This window comes from Accipiter gentilis, chromosome 9 (assembly GCF_929443795.1).
Source record: "Accipiter gentilis chromosome 9, bAccGen1.1, whole genome shotgun sequence".
NCBI lineage: Eukaryota > Metazoa > Chordata > Aves > Accipitriformes > Accipitridae > Astur > Astur gentilis.
The window spans coordinates 27611730-27635617 of NC_064888.1; the positions used below are offsets into that span (position 1 = coordinate 27611730).

General features: G+C 39.8%; 1 protein-coding gene across 2 annotated transcripts in view; it reads right to left on the reverse strand.

Moving 5' to 3' along the window:
- The window catches only part of LOC126042691 (gamma-aminobutyric acid receptor subunit pi-like), a 49719-nt gene extending 26999 nt beyond the window's left edge, over nt 1-22720 (reverse strand). The window contains exons 1-3 of one of the 2 annotated variants that reach the window (XM_049810221.1): nt 22669-22720; nt 14347-14431; nt 7100-7203 (exon numbers count right to left, since the gene is read on the reverse strand). In XM_049810221.1, the coding sequence (XP_049666178.1) occupies nt 7100-7203; nt 14347-14384 (142 nt within the window). In that variant the 5' untranslated portion in view covers nt 14385-14431; nt 22669-22720. Of the gene's footprint in view, nt 1-7099; nt 7204-14342; nt 14432-22668 lie in introns of both variants that reach the window. The other variant, XM_049810220.1, reaches the window with a different exon arrangement.
- Between the last annotated feature and the right edge of the window lie 1168 nt (nt 22721-23888).

The window sequence follows — 23888 nt, forward strand, 5'->3', positions numbered from 1 at the left end:
GGTAGTGTAGTCAGGACAAAACCATCCTGCTCCGCTAGCCCTGACAGTCTCCACAACCCAAGTGCTTGTGCTGTGCAGCCAGCCTGTCAAGCCAGACACTCATGAAAACTCAGCAGAAAATTACATCCTCTCAGATACAGCAACATGCCAGCAAAGAGTTGGGGGGGGGGGAATAAAATATGGAAGGGGTCTTTATTAACACAATACAAGCTGCTGAGAATAGCTTTGCCTTAACAATTAATTAAATCAGAACAATATTAATAGTTAAATGCTAATTTCTTTTTTGTGTATGAGGCTAAATACAATTTATGGTGCCTTACTAAGTAAGCAAAGTATTAATAGCAGAATGAGTCTTCCCGTAATTATCCACCAGGGTTCCCCCTGAACTTCCTCTGAAAGGGCTCCTGTTGACACTGCCAAAACCAGATGAGGCAGGCAGTCAGTTCTTACATTTCCTTATGTTTGGCAGGAATTGCCTGTATAGTGACAACTTCAGGAGGAATCTACCGGTCTTCAGAAGAAAACTAAAGTCACTCTGTCCTGCATCAATGAAGGGAATCTTCAAACAATAGCAAAGAAATGCCAAAGGGTGTGCCTTATTACAGCAATGAGGGCACAATCTAACATACATTTTAACTTCTACTTAAATTTATGTACAAAGACTGTTACTTTATGTACTTTACAGATATTCACAGTAATCCCACATGGGAAAGCAGCCAGAAGAGTGGCAGATCGCATACCTACAAATTAAGTTTGGATCACTGCAACGATCACAGTCTGTTAAACTTTGTACCAACAAAGTAAGCCACCAGTGTGTCACATATGTATTTGTGACTCTGAAGACCTACTAAAGTCAGTCGGCACTATCAGGAATTGCCAGTGCTGAGCTGTTAGTACTAGCTTTTTTCATTTAGTTTAAGAAAACTTAAAGCAATTCTGACATTCAGAAATATCTCAAAAGTATGGCTTTTTGAAAGAGCACCTCATCCTTGCAACAATACTGGATAAAATACTATGCAACTCTAACAGAATTGGAAGTAAAAGTATCACTAGAACAATTTATTATGGTTTTATGAAAAACTGTTTTTGTCTGCCTGATGGCCAACTTTGCTTTATTTTAGAGTATTATGGGGCTTTTAGATAAAAAGTGATACATTACACTCGGATTTTTTTGGTGCATTTAACTTCCCACCACAAGACATCTTTCTTAATAAATACATGTTACCTGAGGAGGCTGGACTGATTAAGATAGGCCTTCTGACAGATCTCAACTGTAATCTTAGATACAAAGACATCAGAAGACTGACCCATTTCTAGCAGGAATCAGCTTCAATCCTGTTTGTTTGCATCAATGCTCTTTACAGTGATGTAGCTTCACTAGTACAGTTTGTGGACAAGACAAAAATTGGTGGGGACCGTAATAACAGCTTATTACTTCATTTGTCAGAAAAAACATATTTTAAAACAGGCAAATGCAAGCAATTCATGTGAGGACAAATAATGCAGGCAGTATATACAGGATGGGAAACTATCTTGGCAAGCAGTGCCTTTGAGAAGGATTTAGAGGTTGTCACAGATAATCATTTCAACATGATCTTTCCATATGCTTTGGCAGAAACACTATTGCAACGGGGAGAAACACACAGAATTAAGTTATCTTGCAATCTAGACTGCATTGGCAAGACTGTTATGAGATTACTGTGACAAGATTTGTTTTCCACATTTGGAAAAAAAATATGTGCAAACAGCAGACAGAGTTCAATTGAGAGAGAGAAATATTCCAAACAGACAAAAAAAAACTCTGGAAGCTTTATCAAAGCTTGTCATGTGAAAATTAAGGAACAGCATTTGCTCACCTCCTCAAAGAAAAGGCAGAAAGGTGACTTGCCCAATGTCAGTAAGTGCATGGAAAAATGTATCTAGTAGCAAGTTGTACACATTCTCTGACAAAACAAAGCAAGATCCCAGTTTACGGAAGTTAGAGACAACATGAAACCTCAAATTTTTATTTTTATTTTTTTTTCTAACTGAACTTAATCACTGTTCCTCACTCAGGGTGTCTAGAACTCAGCATTTAGGGGTGGGGGGCGAGTGGTGGGGAGAAACACAAAACTGTCCTGCATGCAGGAAGCTGCATTTGGTGGCAATGGTAGTCTCACGGTGTCTCTTATTTCCACAGGAAAGGAAGGAAAAAATCTATATTACTATCTGTATGCTGAAGTTTACAGTTTTGCACCAAGTCATTGATTTATTCAATCACAATTTTAAGGATTCAGTAGGGATTCAAAAGATATGTTTTTCCAATATACAACTGGCCATACATATTCTGGGCTTTTCGCCTTTCTCAGAAGGATTAGATATTGACTAATTGGTATATAAAATAGTCTTTAGATGATGATCATTTGGCATTTCCTTCTCGTGTACCCTGTGAACTTGTCTCACTAAATCAAAGTCTCTTAGACATGGCTAACATTCTGATATCTCCTGGTCTCTTTTAGGGGTAAACTGTAAACTTCTGAGGACTAAAATGCCTTGATCTAATTAAACTCATAGAACTTAATATAAACAACATTTGGGGGAAAAAAAATTTATGTCCACAGAAGGTTGGACGCAATTTAATTTGCTTTCTTGATTTTAAACCTTAAGGCCATGAAATGTTTTACTCATTAGAAAGCTAAGGAAAATAATCTTTTAGACATGGTTTAGAATAACTGATTTAAGCATGACACTTCTCTATACTACTTGAAAGCAGCTTCCATATTCAAATGTACTTAGCTATGACCTTTTCCTAGTCTCTCTCTTTTTAATTAGAACACTTAAATTATCACATTCAATCACAGAACAAAATCTATTTGTATAAAATTATTTACAAGATTTTATGCATCCCTTAACAGCTCTATGAACCTGATCCAATGTTCACTGAAGTCAGCAGGAATTGCTATTAATTCAGAGAGATTTGGCACAGCACCTAAAGTTATAAAATTGGTCCACACAGTTTCAGCAGAAAACCTGGTGTTGAAATCAGCTTGTACTGCTGAGATAAAGTGCCAGGGTTATGTAGCACATTTAAGGGAAATAACTGTGCATTTTTAAATCTCTTATGTCAGCTTTTCTGTGGAAGGCTTTCGCATTATCTGAAAGTCTAAGAGGCATATTATTACATTAAGGGGTACTATCTACTAACACTAGTGTAGGAGTATTTCATATTCCAGTCCAAAGAATGGCTAAAACCATTCTATATTAGGTAATTTTTTAGTTCGCTAATGGAACTTCCTGGGTCTATCTGTTCAGTTTACTAAGACTTGCTTGATGAACCAGCTCCAAGAGGGACATTAAAATGCTATAGTTAAGGAAAGAGAACATTCTTAATAGTAACATTTAGGTGAGGGCAGAGCCAAGTAACCAGTCCAGGTGGGATTCCTCTGTACTAAACACTGTGTAAAAGTACCCCCATAATTTGATAACTGGTACATGCCACCCACCATAGACAAACATAAAACATTCAGTCAATTTTACTTGTCTGCAAACCTTTGCCATATTAAGACTGTCTTCAATTAATCTAACTAGTGATTGGAATGACAGTCTGTATTGGTCACAAGTGGCAGTGTTTGGGTAGCAAGGGTCTGGAGGGGTGACCTGTGGGGGAGGACTTGACTAAAGTAAGGTGAGATTAATCCAGGCTTAAAATCTAGAAATCTATTCGTTCCAATCCATACAAGGAGAGGAGAAGAAAGTTTTTATGTTGTTATGCACAGCCATTGGATTCAAATGAAAAATACTTTCATAATCCCCTCATTAATAACACTAGCTGAGTTGTATCCACTTAAGTAATTTCCAGTCATCTACCAGTCCCAGTACAAGAACCAAAAACAAATAGATAAATTGAGGGCTTATTAAACTAAGAACTTAGGAGCTGCCATAAAATTTCCTTGACTAGTAAATATTTCTGCTTCTCCTGGCTTTAGGAAAAAGGAACCTTAATTTTATGAACATTTGTTTATATCTAATGCTTTCTTTTGGGGACTAAAAAAACATTTTGCTAAATATTAAGGAATTCAGTGTCACTGATTTTGTAATAGTATGATTGTATCTTGGCAGCAAGCATCACCAAAAATCCCCATTTCCTGCCTAAAGAAAAATGTCAAGGACAAATAACTCTGAAATGACTTTGAATTACATTACACTAAAATTCAAGCTGACCTCTGGCCCTCTCACACTTGATAAAAATCACATTTCAGTGTTCCATTTTGACTAGCTAACATTAAGCTCAAAGCACTGTAGATGCCAACAAATACCATCTAGTTTTATGACAAATTTCTTCGTGCATATTTAACTGACCACACAAACAGAAATATGCACACTTTTGAAAGCAAAGATATCTTGGCCAAAAAAAAAAAAAAAAAAGGGGGGGGGGTTGGCGGGGAACAAGTGTCTTAAAGAGGCTGACTGTAGGATATTATTTGTTTTATATATTTCTGCATATCAACATACACATACTAGGTTTGCATTTTATGCGAATCCCTTCCTGTACTTCCGACAGCAAACATAGATCTTGGGATTAATACACATATACATCCTTTCCTGTAATCAGCACCAATAGGTTGGCACAATTAGAACTGCGCAGGCTTTTATAGTAGCTGATAATCTCCACTAGTACCAGAATACCCCAGTTTATGTTCTTATCATGCATTTGTTCATTACCCTACTCAAGTCTAACCAGAACTTTGATCTTATGTTCCATTTTTGATTCATCAGTCTCTTACTATTAACATGCAAATATCATATCAAAGAAATTAATTTGGGGGGATAATGAGGGTAAAAGCAAGTCACAGAAGAGGTATAAATGACTAAATTAATACTTTGGCTTCATCAACTATTTAGCAGGTGTGCTGTAGCCATTGATATAATTCCGAGTAAAGCCAGTTATACTGAAATCTTTCTCACAAAGAACAGATACAAGGTACACCAGCTGCAGGCAGGTAATATCCATAGAAATAAGGAAAATATTACTTGGAACAAAGCTAGGATAGTTGTGGTCACACAGATCAGTACAATCCACTGATTTTTTAAGCTGAGAATTCAGGTGGTTTACTAGCTCTCCTTCTGAGGAAAAGCAATAGCTTCTCCTGGACCTGAATCTCATCCAAGATGCAGCCCACCTTGCCAGTAACAGAGAGGCATCAGGGCTGGGCAGATACCACTCCGCACTCCAGGCATACATGCCTCTATCACATGGAAAATGATCCCAAATAATCTTGCAAAAAAAGCTACAGGTCCAAAAATCAGGATGAATACTTCCTCAGTCATCCCAACCTAACTTAATCCCACAAAAAAGTCATTTCTCAAAACCACCAACACTGTATTTAGAAATGGCATCAATAAAACATATTTTTCAGAGTCTCACCCCATTTCTTCAGCAGTAGGGCTAATATAGATACATCAAAAATTTTAGACACAGTGTTTGCGTGCTTGAGCTATGGTGAGCATATGCAGCGATGCTGGCAGTGTCTGGGAGTGTTAGACTGGCTCTGTATATGACAGATTTGATCTGGGCTTGAGCTCCTATGAGATTTCCAGGCAAACACAGAAAGTCCTTAGCATCCCTCTGAACAAAGTTCCCAGGCAGAAAAAGACCTATAGCCTTGCTGCATTACAGCAGCTGAGAAAAAAAAATTGGCCCACACCAGGAAAGGTCAATTCATAACTTATAGAAGTGCTTTACTGTAGGTCTTTACTATCATAGGATTTTGCAATGCAATTCTGTTTGCTGTCTACCAAAGCACATCCATCCTGATAATGCTAGGACTAGAGATATGTTGGCCCTAAGTAATGAATGAAATATATCAATGGCCACTAAATATGTATTTTCCATTATGTGTCATCTCCAATGATAAGGTGTTAGTTTATTTTTTAGCATTACTTTTATTTTGCTGAAAATTTTCTTAGGTCATGTCAATACTTTTAGCAGCAATATCAGCAGCTGAGACAATTACAATAAAACCAAACAGATTAAATAGTTTTCCCTTTCTCCTAAACCTAAAATACAGATTTATCGTAATATTTTTATGAAATTGATTCAGAAATTGCACATGGTATGGAATGCCCTTATTGAACAGGCTGATAGTCCCACCAAGTATTTGGATGGCAAGAGGAAACAGTAGGGTCTGAAAAATAATTAGTCAATTTTTAAGCAGGATATAAAGGGATATAAAAGTCTTCATTTGAAACCTCTAACCTTTCTGAATATTTAGCTTAAGAACTATTGCCTAGCATTCACTCTGCAAGTTTATCTTCCAACAGCCACGTGGTACTGAGTATCTTTTCAACATGCAGAGGGTTTTTTTTCAGAGTTCTGCAGTTACTCCAGGCAGAGATCTTCACCCTACTTCATGACTCTTCACTATTTCTGATACATACAATAGCCTGATTCAAGCAAGGAAGATGTTTGTCACTGAGATTTCACGTACCTAACGCTGACTGCACTGCAGGGCAGTAAAATCAGCCTTATGACAGTAAACTATGTGGGTCTTCCAACCTGGTGACTGTGGCCTTCTGACACAGGGAACTGACATTTTATATTCATTTTGCCTCACAGTTCTGCAGTGAGCCAGTTCAGTGGCCTTTAAGACCCAAGACAAGAAGTATTTATCAAATAATTCTCTTGCAATCTTATAGTAGATGCACATAATACTTGGTATAGTATCAAGATTTGCCTGTGCTTTTATGACCAGTTTGACAAATAAAGCTTTCTTATCTTTAATCAAAATTTTTTGTAGTTATTTTTTAGGAAATTATGCATTTAAATAGGTAAGGTATTACAGTTTATTCCACTGAGGACACATGAACATTGATAGCCAAGTTTCTAACAGAGTCTGGAAGCTTTGCTTGTGAATGCCTGGAATAAATAAGGTTCACCTTGGGCCACAAAAGCTATTATGCTCTATCTTATTATATCATAGTACATCATGTATAATCAGATCAGTCACTGTCAAGCATTGGAGAAAAAAAGTACAGTGAAAAAAACATTTACTCTCATTGCTGAGTTTCAGACACTACATTATGTATGGCTCAATCTTATTAAAACAGCTTTTCTACTTACTATCAAAAAATGGACGTAGATACTTGTTGTAACCTTTTATTATTTTTTGTATAGTTGGAGGTAGAATTTCACCTTTTGCTTCAGCTTCAGGGATTTGTATTGACCTAAAAAAATGAAAAGAGTGAGGATGTTTGAAAAGAACATCATCAATTACAGCAGAGATGATATTCCAGGAAAATGCTATATTAGCTTAAAGGTTACTGATGATTACTATCCACCAGATAACATATCATGAAACATTTGTACGTTGGCATTTCACAGCACTGTAAAAAATAACATTCTAGAAAAATATCAGGTTTTATAATCTGTATTAGTCTTAAAAAAACCCCCACGTTTATATCTTAAAGCCTGTTGTTTCTTTAAAGTCTATCATTTCTTAACACCTCACCTGAAAAAACAGTTCAGTCTTCTTTAATAACTTTCTCTGTAAAGAGGGCACTATTGTTATAATCTAGTAATGTGGGAGGAGTATTGATTGTTTATTTCGGCATTTAAAATTAAGCTTCTTTTTACATAGTGAAATATATTCAGTTTAGCTCCTAGAGAGAGACAGAAACCACCATCAGAGGTTAGTACATAAAAACACTTTTAAAATCCTGTTTTTACAATGTAATTTTTCACCAGGTTACAGAAATACTCCTGTTAGGCAAAATCAGGGAAGTATAATGAAAATGTAAACCCCTCCTTTGTTCAGAAACAGCTACAAATACAATCCACAGAAATCAAATATCAATAAGCGATCATAATCCCCCATTTTTGCCCTAGGGGTCCCTACAATAGCCTCATTGGGAATATGAATGAAGGGACTAGAGAAAACACATACCTGAATTACAATTCTTTACTCAGACCATATTAGGATTCATTTTTTTATATACTCCCCTTCACCTTTTATAGGTCTTGATGGTTAGCAGCTGTGGGAGGGACACCTAGGGCCATTAAGGGCTGTTACACTGCAAGTACCAGGCCCCTAGCAAAAGATATCATGGTTTTACTCTTAATTTCTGCCTAACCCCTAAGGTGAGCACCCCAACAGCGTGAGCAGGCTGTGCTCTTCATAAATCAAAACACAAGTGGGACTGACTGCTCGTTGCCAATGATTTGAGAAAAGTGGGGGTATGACTTTTCTTTAATTACAAAAGTGAGAAGCAGATAATTGATTGACTCAAGGAAGCCCAGCTGGCTGCAAGCAGAGGCATTATCTCTGCTGATGGAGAGCAGCCACCTATATATTCACCAGGAGAGGGTCTCTAAGTTTCTTACCCCCCACACCAGAACTGATTGGTTGTTAAGAGTGACCAACTCTATCCCTTCCAACTCTATCCCTTAGCTCTCCTACACCAGGTACAAGCACTGTAGTAGCTCAGTGCTGGGGAGAAGGAGATAAGTACAAATTGAGGGCTAAGGGAGCACTGATGTTTTGTGGTCTTTCTTAGTCTTGCCAAGTCCTTGCTGGTTTTTTTTTTTCCTTCCCTGTTTCTCCCAGTGGCTCCTGAAAACTCTGCTTGCCCTTCCTAATGATATTTCTGGGCTTCCTGTAGCTTTCCAAACCTTGCTCCTTTGATTTTAATTTTACTATGTTTCTGAAAGCTTGAGCTGTTCTGTCAGAAAACTGTGGTTTTCATCCACTAGGAATAATCTAGTATCTTAGATTGGCAAAACTTAAATGCTAAAGTGATCTCACTTAATGCACATGGCCAAATCACACTGTGGTTTTAGATGTGATGTCCGCTGTCTTGAAGTGCTGCTATTGCTGTGTAATTTTTCTGTTTACCAGATCTTATTCCCACATAAGTAGCTGGTTTTCATTAGCAGTCTTGTAGCTCATATCGCTTAGGTACTTGAATGATCCTATTTATTTCCCTTATTTTGTCCCTGGTTTTTATTTCTTTATTGCTAGAGATCTATGTTATTACTTAATGTTAAGTGTGGTCTTGAGTAATGCCAGCATCGAAATAGGGAATGTTTCTCCTGTAAGTCGTGTCCTACAGAAACAAGCACAGTCACATTGAGTTGACATGTGAATATAAATAAAAAGGCCAGCTTTATGTTGCACAAAAGTGTTGGAATTGGAAATGTACTTGAATTTAATTCATTTCTTAAATACTGCACTCGCAATAGATATTTCTGCTTTTGTATTTTACATATAATTTTAGCTAAGTTTTCAGTGAGCTGCATGAGTTTAGTTTCACAGCTTTACTGGATTGTTCTTGAATAACTTTCACTTATTGTGAAACAATAAAGGAAAACTTTCCCTCTTCCACTGCAAGGGTATAATATTATTCTGCTGCTCAGTATGCAATTGCAGAGTGGTCTGCTGTGTTATCATTGACAGCTATTTTCTGAAATATATCTTAAATATTTGGCATTATTGTATAGAAGTCCTTTCCTTAAATCACCTGTAGTGTCCTTTGAGGCAATTCTTGATTTCCCTCATTAATACATGATGTGTAGCCTCATGGCTTTGATTTTTATGGTTAAGTAAGAACTATCGTGTGGAGGGTTGACCCTGGCTGGATGCCAGGTGACCACCAGAGCTGTTCTATCACTCGCCCACTCCTCAGCTGGACAGGGAAGAGAAAAATATAACAGAGCTTGTGGGTCAAGATAAGGACAGGAGAGATCACTCACCAATTACTGTCACAGGCAAAACAGACTCAGCTTGGGGAAAATTAACTCACTATTACAAATCAACCAGAGTAAGGTAATGAGAAATAAAACCAAATCTCAAAACACCTTCCCTCCTGGATTCCCTACCAAGCCCACCAGCCGCACAGGGGGACAGGGATGGGGTTTACGGTCAGTTCATCACACGTTATTTTCTGCTGCTTCATCCTCCTCAGGGGCAGGACTCCTCACGCTCTTCCCCTGCTCCAGCGTGGGGTCCCTCCCACGGGAGACAGTCCTCCACGAACTTCTCCAACGTGGGCCATTCCCACGGGCTGCAGTTCTTCACTAACTGCTCCAGCATGGGTCCATTCCACGGGGTGCAGTCCTTCAGGAGCACGCTGCTCCAGCGCGGGTCCCCCACGGGGTCACAAGTCCTGCCTGAAAACCTGCTCTGCGGGCTCCTCTCTCCACAGATCCGCAGGTCCTGCCAGGAGCCTGCTCCAGCGTGGGCTTCCCACGGGGTCACAGCCTCCTTCGGGAACCCACCTGCTCCGGCATGGGGTCCTCCATGGGCTGCAGGTGGAGATCTGCTCCACCGTGGGCCTCCCTGGACTGCAGGGGGACAGCCTGCCTCACCGGGGTCTTCCCCACGGGCTGCAGGGGAATCTCTGCTCAGGTGCCTGGAGCATCTCCTCCCCCACCTTCTTCACTGACCTTGGTGTCCGCAGGCTTGTTTCTCTTACATGTTCTCACTCCTTTCTCCAGCTGCCGTTTTCTGTCTGTCCGTCCCAACTTTTTTTCACTTCTTAAAAATGTAATCACAGAGGCGTTACCACTATCGCTGATTGCCTTGGCCTTGGCCGGCAGCGGGTCCGTCTCAGAGCCGGCTGGTGTTAGCTCTGCCAGACACGGGAAACTTCCAGCAGTTTCTCACAGAAGCCACCCCTGTACCTCCCCCTCGTCCCCCCCCCAGCTACCAAAACCTTGCCACACAAAACCAATACATATTGGCATGGGAAAGCTGTTGTGCAGTAATTGAGGCTGTGAATTAAGGGGGTGCTGTCCCTCGTGTGCTATTTTGCCATACAATCTTTGAGAAGTCGTATCCTAGTGAGCCAACAAGGTATGTGAGGAACCTGATGCCTCCTAAAGGTGAGTGCGTGGTGTTACCCTCCTGGTAACTTTGGGGATACTCAGAAGCAGTCTGCAAGTGTTGAAAGGCAAGGAACCTGCAGATGTTACATGCCCTAGGTGGTTTTGTTTATCTAGGTTTTAAGGGAGGATGCTCTGTTACTTTAAAGTGCTCCTAAATTCATGTGCCCCATTCATCACTAAGCAAGAGTGTGCTCACAGCTGCAGACATTCCTCTATTCTGTCATATAACCTTACGCAGGGACCGTGAAGGATAAAAGCTGAGACTTGTTCCCCTTATGCATGTACATCTGCATCTAAGCTTCTCTTTTACCCAGAATTTGAGTTAACAACTCAATATAGTTTAGTTTAGTTAACAACTAAATATAACATATTTAACTAGCTGCCTATGTTTTAGTTCCTCCATTTTCTTAATGTATTTGAAATACACTGGCATGCATCTAAGTATGGAATTGCCTTGAAACAGCTGTTCCAGCCACTGAGGGGAGAGAATAGGCTTTTATAAGAGAAAACTGAATATATATATTTATCTGACAGCCAGAAAGATCTATCTGTTCTGGGCTGTCAATGTATAACACATGTTTTAAACTCTTCAGGTTCAATAACCCATGCTTGCTTTTATAAAAGCTGAATTATAATTATTTAATTTCCTTAGTCATTCTTAGGGCACAAACTTAGTATTTTTACAGGCTAGGCTAAACCCGGAAGGTATAACAACTCTTGTTATTTAAGATACTTTCAAGTCAGTGTTTTAACACTATTGGGTAACCAGAGGGGGAAAAAGGGAACATCTGCCCTGAACAGTAGTATATATCACTGCTTAAAACAAATAGTCTAGACACATGTATGGGAATATTCTTCCTGGCTACTTTTTGTCAGAAGTTATGTATCAGGAAAGAGGCAGAAACACTTTAGAACTGAGAGAAGGGAGAAACAAAATGCCAAACACAGTCTGAGCAAGCTTTTGAAACACCCCCCTCAGGAAAAGCTGGGGGAAAAAAAAGCTTTTTTTCAGGCAATCCACTGACAGGTGAAGGGTTTCTAGATGCAAACAAAGGTGGTACTTCTGGTTTCATATCTGATGTGTTCAAGGATACAAGCTTTTGTATGGTCTGTGTAGATAAACTGCAGCAGAATCACCTACAACACTGATTAATTCTCTGCTTCAAAACAGCCAGTCCTGTCACAGGTTTTTGGTTAATTGGTGAGGCTGAAGCAGTAGCATTACATTACCACTTACCAGATACAGGAGCAAATAAATAATGCAAGTGCTGTTGAACTCAGCCAAAAAAAAAAAAAAAAAAACCAACAAAAAACCACAGAATTTTCTGCATTTCTGACCCTATAAACACAGGCTAGCATTCTTTAATTTGAAAACACCCTTCCAGAAATAAATGGGAGCCTTTCTTGGGATCAAATAGTATCTATTCACTTAAGCTGATTCCTGATAATTATTTGAAGTGTAAATTCTACTGATTGATAAATTTGCCTCAATTTTTTCACTTCTCCTCTTAAAATATTTCTGGGAAAGTGACTATCCAGGCATCGCCCTGGATATCGATTTTATTATGTGTGTCTATGATGTGATCATAAGGTATTTTGATGTCAAGTGCTGAAAGTGAAGGTAAGAGATGTCAATCAGAAAGGGAGGACTAGAAAATAAGGTGGAGTCTGGTAGCCTGGTGTGACGCTGTTAGCACGTGCCTTGTGACACATCGTGTCCTCTGTATATGATAGGAAAGATGAAGCTCTGGCTGACTCTAAACTTAAGGGGGGGGCGGTGCGGGGGGCTAGTTTTGTTTTCGATGGGGTTTTTTTGATTATAAAGTACTCGGTAGAGGAAACCCTCTTCATGCACTAGCCAGAGCTTATACAAGTGGGATATCTAAGGGGCCACTTTGGGAGCAATCCTGGCGCTTGCTTCAGTCCTTGGATATTGCTTAGAAATACTTCTCTCTTTCAGTGTGAAGCCGAATAGTTTTTGTTTTAAACAGCACTTTGACCCAACCTCCCTGATTTGTGCACTGGAAAAGGCATTTTGAGTACCTAAGCATCATCTTGGCTGTGAGCTAGCCAAGGGGCAGAGCCGCTTCTCAGCCCATGTTTGGATTTGGGTACAACATGATGGGATCAGCTCAATGCTGTGCACTTGTGTCCAAGCTAAACAGGTGCTGTACATGCACATAACTCCCATGGATACTATACAGGAATTAACTGTCTGTGCTTCTGGATGCTCTTAGCCACGTGAAGCTGTAAGAGAGGATTCACAAGGTCTACCTGATAATAATGAAGGCAATTATATACTACAGGCTGAACATCTCAGGGAATTTTGCCTCCTTGCTACTTAGATGCTTCTGAAATTGTGTTGGTCTCTTAGCAGTGTTTTATTACTGCAAAGCTATGAATCATCTGGTGATTATAGTGTGGCGAGTCACAGCTGACAAGGAAGGAAGGTGGAATTAGAGCAGGTGTGTGTTCTGGACAAAGATCTCTTTATAGCACTGGAGAAGGTGGTGGAGATAAATATTTTAAACTCTTTCAGGGGACTGTTCCACCTGCCCTCACAACCAAGCGGAGGCTTTATCTAAACATGTGTTTGCACACCCACTTGAACTAAAGCTCAGGCAGAATCTTATCTTGAGGAATTTACTGGGAGACCGAATAGGTTAGGCAATTCTGTACAGAGAATTGGCTAAGACACTTTAAGTATTTCAGTTAAAGGTGGTAGTGGCAATGTTTAACCTGTCCATGCGTGTGTTTTCTTATTAGAATTACTTAAAGAATCATTTTTTCCCCATTTTTGCAGAAGGAATATATTTTAAGTGCTCCATTTCTATCTTAAGTTTTTTTGCTATGGCAACTGCAGTGTTAGCAGGATTACTTGTACACAGAAGGGATCAGTTTCACTTTCCAGCTTAACACAACTCGGCTTTCTGAAAGACTTCACGATTTCATCAACAGAGAATAGGAAGACAATGTTTTAACCAGGTAATTCTTTTTAAGACAGTCTCCTTTAGTAACGAATGCACAATGATGACTTTACTACCTCAAGCTTATAGTACATCTAGGTGGACTGTGTGCTTCTGTCCTTGGGCAAGGTACCATGCTCCAGGCAAGGACCATGTGCCCTTCTAAATTTGCTAAGCATCTGATATGATATTCACTCTCTCTTCATAATAATCCTTCGTTTGAAGGATTATTTGCTTAAGTTAAATTCCTTTCTTTTTTCCCTCCCATCAGACTTCTCAGTTAAAACTGTAACTCAATCAAGGCAGCTGAGATGATTTTGTGAAGGAGTTCAGTCCTGTATTTCTGTTATTAATATCCAGGTTGGCTGATCTTTGTAAAAGGCAAGATTCAACTGTCAAGTAGATTTGGCTTTGTTACCTGGTCAGATATATTTCTAATTATAAGTAAATGGATTATAAACCAAATGATATTATTATACATTGAAGAAATAATATTCTTAGAAAAAATTTCTTACCTACACAGCATCAATAGAAAAAGGGCTCTGAGACTGCAGCATTTAAGACTGCACATTGTCAGATGTGGTTTCAAAAGTTCTTGCAGTTCCTAAAAAAAAAAAAAAAAGTGCAGAGGTAATGTTTTACAACACATTTGCATTTCAAATATACAAATTTCACAAGGTTTTCAACACTGAAGATACTGTATCTTGAATAGGTGCTGCTATAAATGTATTTGTAAATACCTATAACAATAAAAAAACCTCAAAACTTCAAAAAAGACATGGTGTCAACAATAATTTAACTTACCAATAGAAGTTCCATTCCAGTATACTACACCTGCTTCATTTTTGCATCTGTCCTTTAAATATTAGGAAAAGTAATTGTTTTGAAAAATAATGTGATCATGTGCAGGAAAATCATAAACACTGAGTTTTGTCTTTGCTATTCATGCTTGTAAATGAGTGCATTCATGGCATATCAGAGCACTCCTCTGAATGGAAAATACACTACCCCGTCTTAGAGCACAGAGCTGTTTAAGAGCAACATCTCTGCTTGCTCTATGATATCTTTGGTAAGCTTTTTGTTAATGAGGAAAATTGAAATTATATGTTTCTACCTCCAGCTATTAAAAAAAGATCCTGTGACTATATATAAATAATCCTATATAACCATCCACATTCATCAAAATGTTTGGCTGAGGCAAGATGTTTTCTTCTGAATGGGATTTCTTTGCTTTTGTCAGTATGATTCACATCCATAATGGTTATTTCAAGTAATCTGTCAGCTCTGTAATCCATTTCTGGATGAAGAGAGTATCAATCAATAGTTTAATGCAGTCATGCAAAAGATTTGAAATTCATGGACTGTGCAAGCTTTTGCTATATTTCATCAAAGCACTGAAATCTTATTTGTAAGACTTGCTTCAAAACTTAAAAAAAAAAAACCTACATGACAGGAATACCTACCCAGAATCTGCAAGACAACTGTTAAATGTTAATAAATACAAATTAAGTATCTGTTGTAGGTTTTAGGAAGGGACTATCAGACAATACTATTTTCAATGTTCAGAATTAATTTTGCAGGAGTCTCACTTTAATTTCACAATAAATTATTAACAGTAAAGAATTTGAAGCTTCACAACTTGAAGCTTTGTTTCACAATCCTTTAGTGACCAAAGCAAAAGGCTAGCAAACTTTTTTTACCCCAAAGCAATTTTTCTTTCAGTCTGTAGCTCTAGTAAAAGCAACACTAGTGGTATTTACTTAAATTAATGCAGTGTGAATGGTATCTGACTTGTATGTAACTGGTGAAGTGACAAAATAAGTTGTTAATGTCTCCAAAGAAAAATGAAAGCCATTTCAATGGCTTTTTAAACAAGCAAAAATTCTCAGCATCTTGGATACTTTAAGCATACACCAGCCTGGTAAATATTAATGTCAAAATAAATCATATACTCCTACTGACTTCCACAGAAAATCATGCATGAGACATTAGAAGAGCCTGTAATAGGAAGATACAGCACAAATGAGCAGATGGTGTTGTCAGAACATTGTTCTCTAAATGTTGATTCTCTAACACTCCTGGTGCATGTCGTGGGATCTCTTTTGCGTATCTCATTTTGGGTTTGGATGGACACATTCTACATTTACTATCTTTATCTCACAGGAAAATACGCTAAAAATAAGTATTATCTTTCTGGTTTCCCAGAAAACCTCTTACCGACTTTATAAGTACTTCATAAAGCTTCTTTTATATTTAGCTTTTGAATTGCTACTATGAGCTCCTAATGTGTCTGAAGATCCTTTATAAACAGATTAAGGAAACCTATGGATATTTCTGTACTTATTTGGTTTTAGTTTTTACAGTACTGAAGATCAAAATGAATGGGTTGATTACTAATCTCTTTCTAAAGCAACTGGTTTACCTTCAGACCTTAACCAACAACCAATTTAGCAATTTTACGGGGGGATGGCATGGAGAATTTTAGTCTTTAATACATAAAATGTCAAATCCATTCTATGGTACAGGGATTTATTTTGTATGCTCGGGAAGTGAGAGCATGGAAATAACAGGAAAGAGAGGATCTTTTCTATCTGTATAAGAAATACTAATCAGGAGATCTAATTGCCTCGTCAGCTGGCAGCCCGTCACTGCAAAGGGACGCTGCATGCCAGCCAAGGAATAGAATTGGGTAGCTATGGAAGTCTTAAGCAGTTTCACAGATAATACTTAAGCTGCATATATAAATTACTGCTGCATGTGCATACACGCTTGCATGCACACACATGTTTTCTCTGCTGGCTTTTTTTATGGGCCTTACTGAGCTGGTTTGTTCCATTGAAAAGCCTGCCTCTTGGCATGTTTGCACATCTGGACCTTTCGTCTGTCATGCATTTCTTTATCAAATGCTATACACTGACAGTAGGATTCCTTCCTGCGTATGTAGACCTTATTAACTATTGGTATTTAAAACTAGTTCAGCAGGACTCATAAAGAGCCTAGAAAAATATACATAACCTGTTGTCTGCATTGAATACTGAGCCGTTTGGTTTTACCAGACAAGACTACATGCTGTCCAGATTATTGTGCATATATTGACACATCTTCATGTTCTAAACATACCATTAAGTAACTGAGATGAAGGTAACAAATATCTGCCCCAGTTTCCCATATGATGAGACAACAACACTTTCTACTTTGGATCAGATCAGATTAGGACTGTAAAATAGTATCTAATGTTTTGGCATTTCTCCTGGGAATTTTGTATTTATTATCTTCAGTATGAGAGGAAAAGTGAATTATGCAAGTTTCACAAACCTCCAGGACTGAAATGGGATGAGGCAGAATGCTGGCAGAGGTAGTAGCAGTATCTTAAAATGTCACTGGAAGTGGATTTTGTTTGAATGAATCAAAGCATGAAATGCCTGTTATACTGAAGTATCTTATCCACAAGTAGACATGTGGAAAAGACTAAAAATTATTAAAGACACTTTGTCATATGGTAGTGGCCATATGCCTGAATTCCCATGGCTGCTGTTGCAAGCATCTAAAACTGCATGTAGAATTACCTTAAAATAAAAAAGTCAGGAGTGGTTTTATAGATAGTATAAGCAGAATTAGCACTGCAGTTGCATTTGACTGCTGAATCCAAACTGTTGAATGACAGTGCCTTTAAGTGCTTGACTGAAAAGCAGCTAGAAATTCAGGAGGGATTCAGCCAGAGTGCCGAAGTATAACTACCTCCCTTCCTCTGCATGGTCCTACTTGCCTTGTCCACTACAACTGCAGCATAGCCAATGAGTCTATATATACTCTTTACTCCATCCTCTGGTGCTTAGATCAATATGAACCAACTGGAGGGAAAATGATGGAAAGCTGAAAATACTGAAGACTCGGTGGGAGAAAGGGAGTGGATATATGGAAGGCAGTCACAAGATAAGATTCCGAAGTAGAGGGGCAGAGAGATAAAAAGGAAAAACTCCTATGGGATATGGCCCCAGAATGCCACTGTGAGTTCCAGATTCTTTATTCATTCTTCATGCCTGCCCTTGCTTTTAGCAAATTGGCACCTGACACTATACTGCCATCTTCACTGGCTTCTCCAGTTCTTCTGGGCAGTCTTCCTTACTCTTCTTATTTCCAAGTTGCATAGGAAATAATTTTTTTTTTTATCTCCTTTCAGCTGTGCAGAAGCAACAAGTGAAAATAAAGGGACAGTGAGTAACTTTTGCTCATCATTTGGAAAAGGCAACTGCACACAACTGATTGACAGTAGTCACTGACAGACAGCACTTTGTGGAATAAAGTGGCATGCCGTCTTTGTATTAATCTGGATGCATGTCTATGATAGGCCCGGGTTTATGATACTTTTTAAGTCTCTCTAAAATAGATCATGAAAGAGAAGAAAATGCAAAATTTTCACGCATTAAGATTATTTTTCATGTTAAGATCAATTAATACTGCAGAGTGCAGCTTGAGTGAAATGTAGGAAGAGATTTTTTTTTTCATGGGGCAAATTAGAAGGAAGGAACAAAACCCAGCAGCAGCAAAACTCCGGGTCTAACTGGGGAACTGACTGATGAAAGTGGACCAATGCATGTGTCTGCATCCTATTCTAAGGGGCACCCTCTTATTTGGCTGACAAGCTGGCTCTTGGCATACCAGCTAGCTTGTTTCTAAACCCTAGGCACATCTGATCTTGCCTAGCACGGATGTAAACCATGCAAAGTCTCCTGGGGCAAGAAAGCAAAGTTAGATTTACTTGGTCCATGGAAAGTAGCTGTCTTGTCGTGTTTTCTTTGCAGAGACAGGCAGTACAGGGGCCATCTGTGGTGACAGTGCTATGTTAGCAATTGGATGGGTGTTAACTTTCTACTGTTGATATATCTACCAATAGTTTAAAGTGAAATACTGGATTCTAGTTACGCTCTGATGTTCTGATCAATACAGTTGTCGCATCTGCCAGGTAATACAAATAGTAGCTGAAAATTTCACTTTCTCACCAAAACACTTGGGAAGTTGTTCCAATCTGTACAACAGCTTTCTCAAGTGTAGTGCTCTAAGGTGTTTTTGTCAAAGATATTGTTCAACAGCAGAAAGTCATATTGTTAAAATAAGTAGAATGAATTTAAAGTTCACCAGAAATTAAAATCTGCTTCTCTAGTGTAGCAAAACGAGCTGTAAGCAAAACTTCACAATTAAACATACTTATATATGTATAGGGCATTATATGAGAGTCTTTAAAGTGATCCTGAATAAATCTGTATGACAAACAAGTTTGTTTATTAAAATAAATAAATTAGCATGGCAAGGTTTCAGACTGTATCAGCAACAACTCTGTGACATATTTCAATATCCTGAATAATACACAAGTTAACATATAAATTCACTATCCTCAAAATACCCTGGAAGGTCATAAGCTAGGTCAAAGAAATCCATTGTTGCAGCCATCTTAAATTTTTTTTGTTTGTACCAGTGAAAGGATACTACGCAAAAGCAGTAACGACTAGCAGTATGCTGCTAATACAGTATTAAGTAGTGAATACTGTCTAATTATTAGACATTTGCTGTTCTAGATTGAGGTCTGTATTTCTCACCAAGTTATCTGCACTATCAATTTCATAAACATCAAAGCCTTAGAGTAACTTACATAACCTATGATAGGATTATTTTGCATGTTTATCTGTTGTTGTTATCATTCTGTGCATTTTAAATAGGTTAGTATGTATCTTGGGTTAGCTGGGAAATAAGTTAACTGGCAGAGACGTTGTTAATGTTTTCCTGGAAAATGAATTTCAGATTTGTAACAACTGGGTGTTTAGGATGGCAATACAATTCTAGGAGTTACGTTCATGGAACAAGTATCAGATGTCCTACTTCCAACCAGCGTAACACTGAACTGAAATGTTTCAACAGTGTATAGAAATTGATGTAGTAATGAACGTTCACAGAATATGTTTTAATAAATGAGTGTGTTCATGTGACTGCTTAAATATAGCACTCATTACAAGCTCTGCTTGTATCTATTGAAAAATCTATAGAAAGTGTCACACAGTCTATTTTCTAGTTAAAAAAAAGGCCATGGATTAAGTAACTTATCTTTATCTTGTCCCTAAATATGCTTTTAGATAGCTGGCCCTCAAAACTCCAGCAGACCAGTAGTGTTTGAGTCATGGTTGAAGATTAGTGCCATTTGTAATTATCCAAGTTAATCAGAAGTTTGTGGGCTTGTTGATGGTTGAATTTTTTTACTTAAATCTTTTGCCCTGTACAGGCCAGTTCCGCTATCTGTGCGGTTGAACTTCTTACATACATCTGCAAGTGTTTTAAGAGTCCTCTTGTACCAACCTACATGTCTCTCAAATCTGAGACCTTTACTGGCTTTTTAAGGTGCACATCAACACTGGAAGGCCCTCCCACACCCAGTTCCACAGACAGTCAGGGATCACCTTCTACACACTAGTCTGTGACAGTCACAAGTTGCAGCCCACCCATGTGGCTACACCAGAGCAGCAAAGAGCAGAGAGGTGCTCAGGTTTTATGCAGTTTAAAGAATGCGTGTTCTGAGTCCAGTCAAAGAGGTAGGCAACCTTCAGAGGCTGCAAATGATGAATGAAACCTCAAAGGCACTTTAATAAAGGTTTTGACCTTGAAGGAAGGAGCAAACAGCTTTCATGTGGCCAACACGGGTGGCTGGGTGGTCTCCCACCTCCCAGCTGAGATCTGACAGCTGCCTGGGTGAGCGCTTTAGGTCACCAAGTTTCTAAGGGGCACCCGCAAGTGTAGGTTGAAAGCAGATACGGTGCTCCTGCAGCATTGATACTGTACTTCACTAGTTACACAGACCAGGCTAACTTGTTTCTATAGCCGAAAGCAAAATGGAGCCACAGTTTTGTTTGGGCACTATCAAAATAGATATGACTGATATAAATAACTTAAAATCCAGGAAGTTGGACAGAATGTGTTGGTTCAGATTAAGAAAGTAACAACTTGATTTGAAAAGACAAGTGAAATCACATCTTTCTCATGCCAGCTTCAATTATTGTTCCTCATGAAAGTTTAACAGAGCTAGCATCTTCTAGCTCTTAACCTGGAGGAGAGTCTCCCCACATAGACCCTGATGTCCATGAGCTTTGCTCAGGCATTCTCAATGTTGTAGAAACTATCCAGGACCCAACTAATCTGCCTGCAGCTTCCCTCCATGCAGCCTCTGGCACGGGAGAATGAGGGACATCTCACTACGTATCACTGAACAACACGCCCGAGGCTGTGAGTGAAAAATAAGAGCCCTGCAGTAGCAGATTAGCCTTAATCATATCCATCTTCTCTCCTCGAATGTTTCGCAGTGTGCCTCAGATTCATGACAGAATCAGCCCCTTGGTTTGCAATTAATTTTGTTTGCAATTGCAAAGGCTTGTTTGTTTAGTGGGGGAAGGGGAAGAAGGGAGGGAATATACCCCAGTGATGCCTTGTTTTCCATGCAAACTATGAATTTGAACCATGGATTTTTCCTGGTTTCACTCTTCTTATGCATGCATGTAAACCTCCAGAGAAAGTATTATTTTTCTTGAGACACTTAGGCACCAAGTACTTGTCAGTTGGAGTCTAAGGTCTGTAATTCCTTGCTAAATTGGTATGTGTCCCGTAACCAAGAGATTTACGAACTAACCATTCTGAGCAGTGCAACAGGATGAAAGACTAGGAAGGAGAAAATCAGCTTTCAAAGCAGTTTAGGTTGTTTTTACAATCCAGGAAGCTTTTGCATTTGAAATGAACTGGCATGAATTAATGTAATTAAAATTACTCAGTAGAAACACATATATCGGCAAACGATAACCACAGGAAGAAATGCTTTCAATTGTACAGCCGCATAAAAATGTGAATGTTGTCAAAGTTCAGTGTCCTGGGCTCAGCCGCACACTTTTGTACCTGCCAAGGCTGAATTCAGAGGATTTATTCTGACCGAGCTGTGGAACTAAGCTCAAAGTTAGCAGGAATTCAGTCTAAGAGGAAATCACAGGAGGGGTTTTGAAAGTATGTGGCATTTTTCAATAAAACATGTATTTCAGATTTTTTTTCAGTAATATATATTTACCTAATCTTCCCATGTGGTAAGTGTGTGACTGTTTGAGGATCTTCCTTTTCTTTAAGTACATACTGCTTTAGCTTTATTCTATGACAGTCATTAGAATTACCTGCAGTTGTGTCATGACGACGACCAACCTGTAAGAACCCCGTTTATAAAGTTTGAATAGACATTGAAATTATGTATATAGGCAGGTATTTTTTTTTATAATTAGAAAAAAAGCCTGCTGGAGAAATAAAATCATTTCATTTAATTCAAGTATTTCCTTTCATCGTGACTTGACGCCCAACAACAGGTTTAATCAACATGATCTATTTTCATTCAAATATTGTACGCCTTTTTAAGTACTGGCACACTGTCGATCTGCATACGCGCCTGAGGTGAGATGTGCAGATTTGATAGGGAGTTGGGGGAAAAAATGGAAGGTGACTCTTCAGTAATCTTTCTGGGAGAAGTTTCTCCGCATGCCCTTCCCTTTAAAAAACCAAGTTCTTGCAGGCTTTTGGGGGGTGAACTCGCTTCTCAGGTTCGATTTATTTCGTTAGCGGCCATGCGAGTTATTCTGTGGTATTTCAATCCGGCAGAACGCGTCTTCATCGTACCTCAGAGAGGGAAAACTAGCGGGTTTCGAAAACAGCTGACCAGCGGGGGAGGAAGGAGGAGGGAAGGCGAGAGCGCTGCCCCCCGGCAGGGGGCCGTGCTGGGGACAGGCTCCCGGCGGGGAGGGTGCCGCGTTCCCCGCGCCCAGCGCCCCTTACCTGCAGCCGGGGCCGCGGCCCCTCCGCGGCGGCGGGCGGCGGGCGGGCGGCGCGCGGCGGCCGCCTCCGTGCAGCCTCGCGGACGGCCGAGGACTGCGGGGGCGCCGCGCCGCGCCGCGGGGCCGCGGGGCCGCGGGTTCGAGCCCGCCCACGGCCGGGGTGGGCGGCAGGGGGAGAGGGGCCCCCCCGCCGTTGCTAGCTTAAGCCCCCATAGGTGCCTCCAAGCGGCACTGGTCCCTTCCGCGCCACTCCTCCTCCGCTTGCTCTCGCTGACACCCCTTTCAGTTTCTAAGTGTTCCCCCGGGGGGGTAAACGGTGCCGGAGAGAGAAGCGGCGAGGGATCCCGGCCAGACAACAGGCAGCGGCAGCACTTCCCACCGCTTCTTTTTTTGCCGTGCCTCTCTTAACGGAGCTTGCATGAAACTTCCTGCTTATTGCCTTGTGACAACTGCGAGAAGGAAATCATCCCGGCTACCCTGGGTAGAAACGTCCACCCTTGTTCCCTGTTTGATGTGGAAATGTTCTGGGTATCTTTAGGTAACCCTGCTGAAGTCTTTCTAGGAGCCACTGGAGGAAAAACGTTACTTTTGCAGATGTTACTTTCCTGTCTGACCTTCCACTCCAGGAGCTGTCTGCAGCTTGCAGATAGGTTAAAGCGCCACTTTCTCTGGGGAAACACCATTCCACACAACACGAGATGAAGGAAACCACCTAGGGAATGATTCCCAGCCCAGGCCGTGTTAGGGGAAGCATCTTCTGACAGAGTTCAAGATCTTCTGTCAGAAATCATTGCCTGTAGCTAGCGTATAAGGAAAAGGAAAGGAAATCCTTCCCGACGGGGTCACTATCACCAGTACTAAAATACGGTATTTATTGCTGGTCCAAGCAGCGGAGGAGGAGAAACAAGATGAGTTTGATGACTTCGGCTTCAACCACTCGTGCTACTTTTTGGGATGAAACAGTTGACAACCGTTGAAGAAGGCAAAGGCTGAGAGGTCCCAACCCTGCATCTTCGAGCAGTAAAGACCCTCAGATTTCGCTTCCTAGCACACGCTAGTCCCAGTTCATGTCAGAAGTAGCCATGTGTTATTTTCTTTTTCTTAACTTTATCTTTAAACTAGTTACTGGCTTTTTGTTACAAGAGGCTGTTTTGACACCATATGTCTGCTGTTACCGCACTGGAAGCTCCCCCCAAGCTACAGAACGCGGGAAGGTCTGAG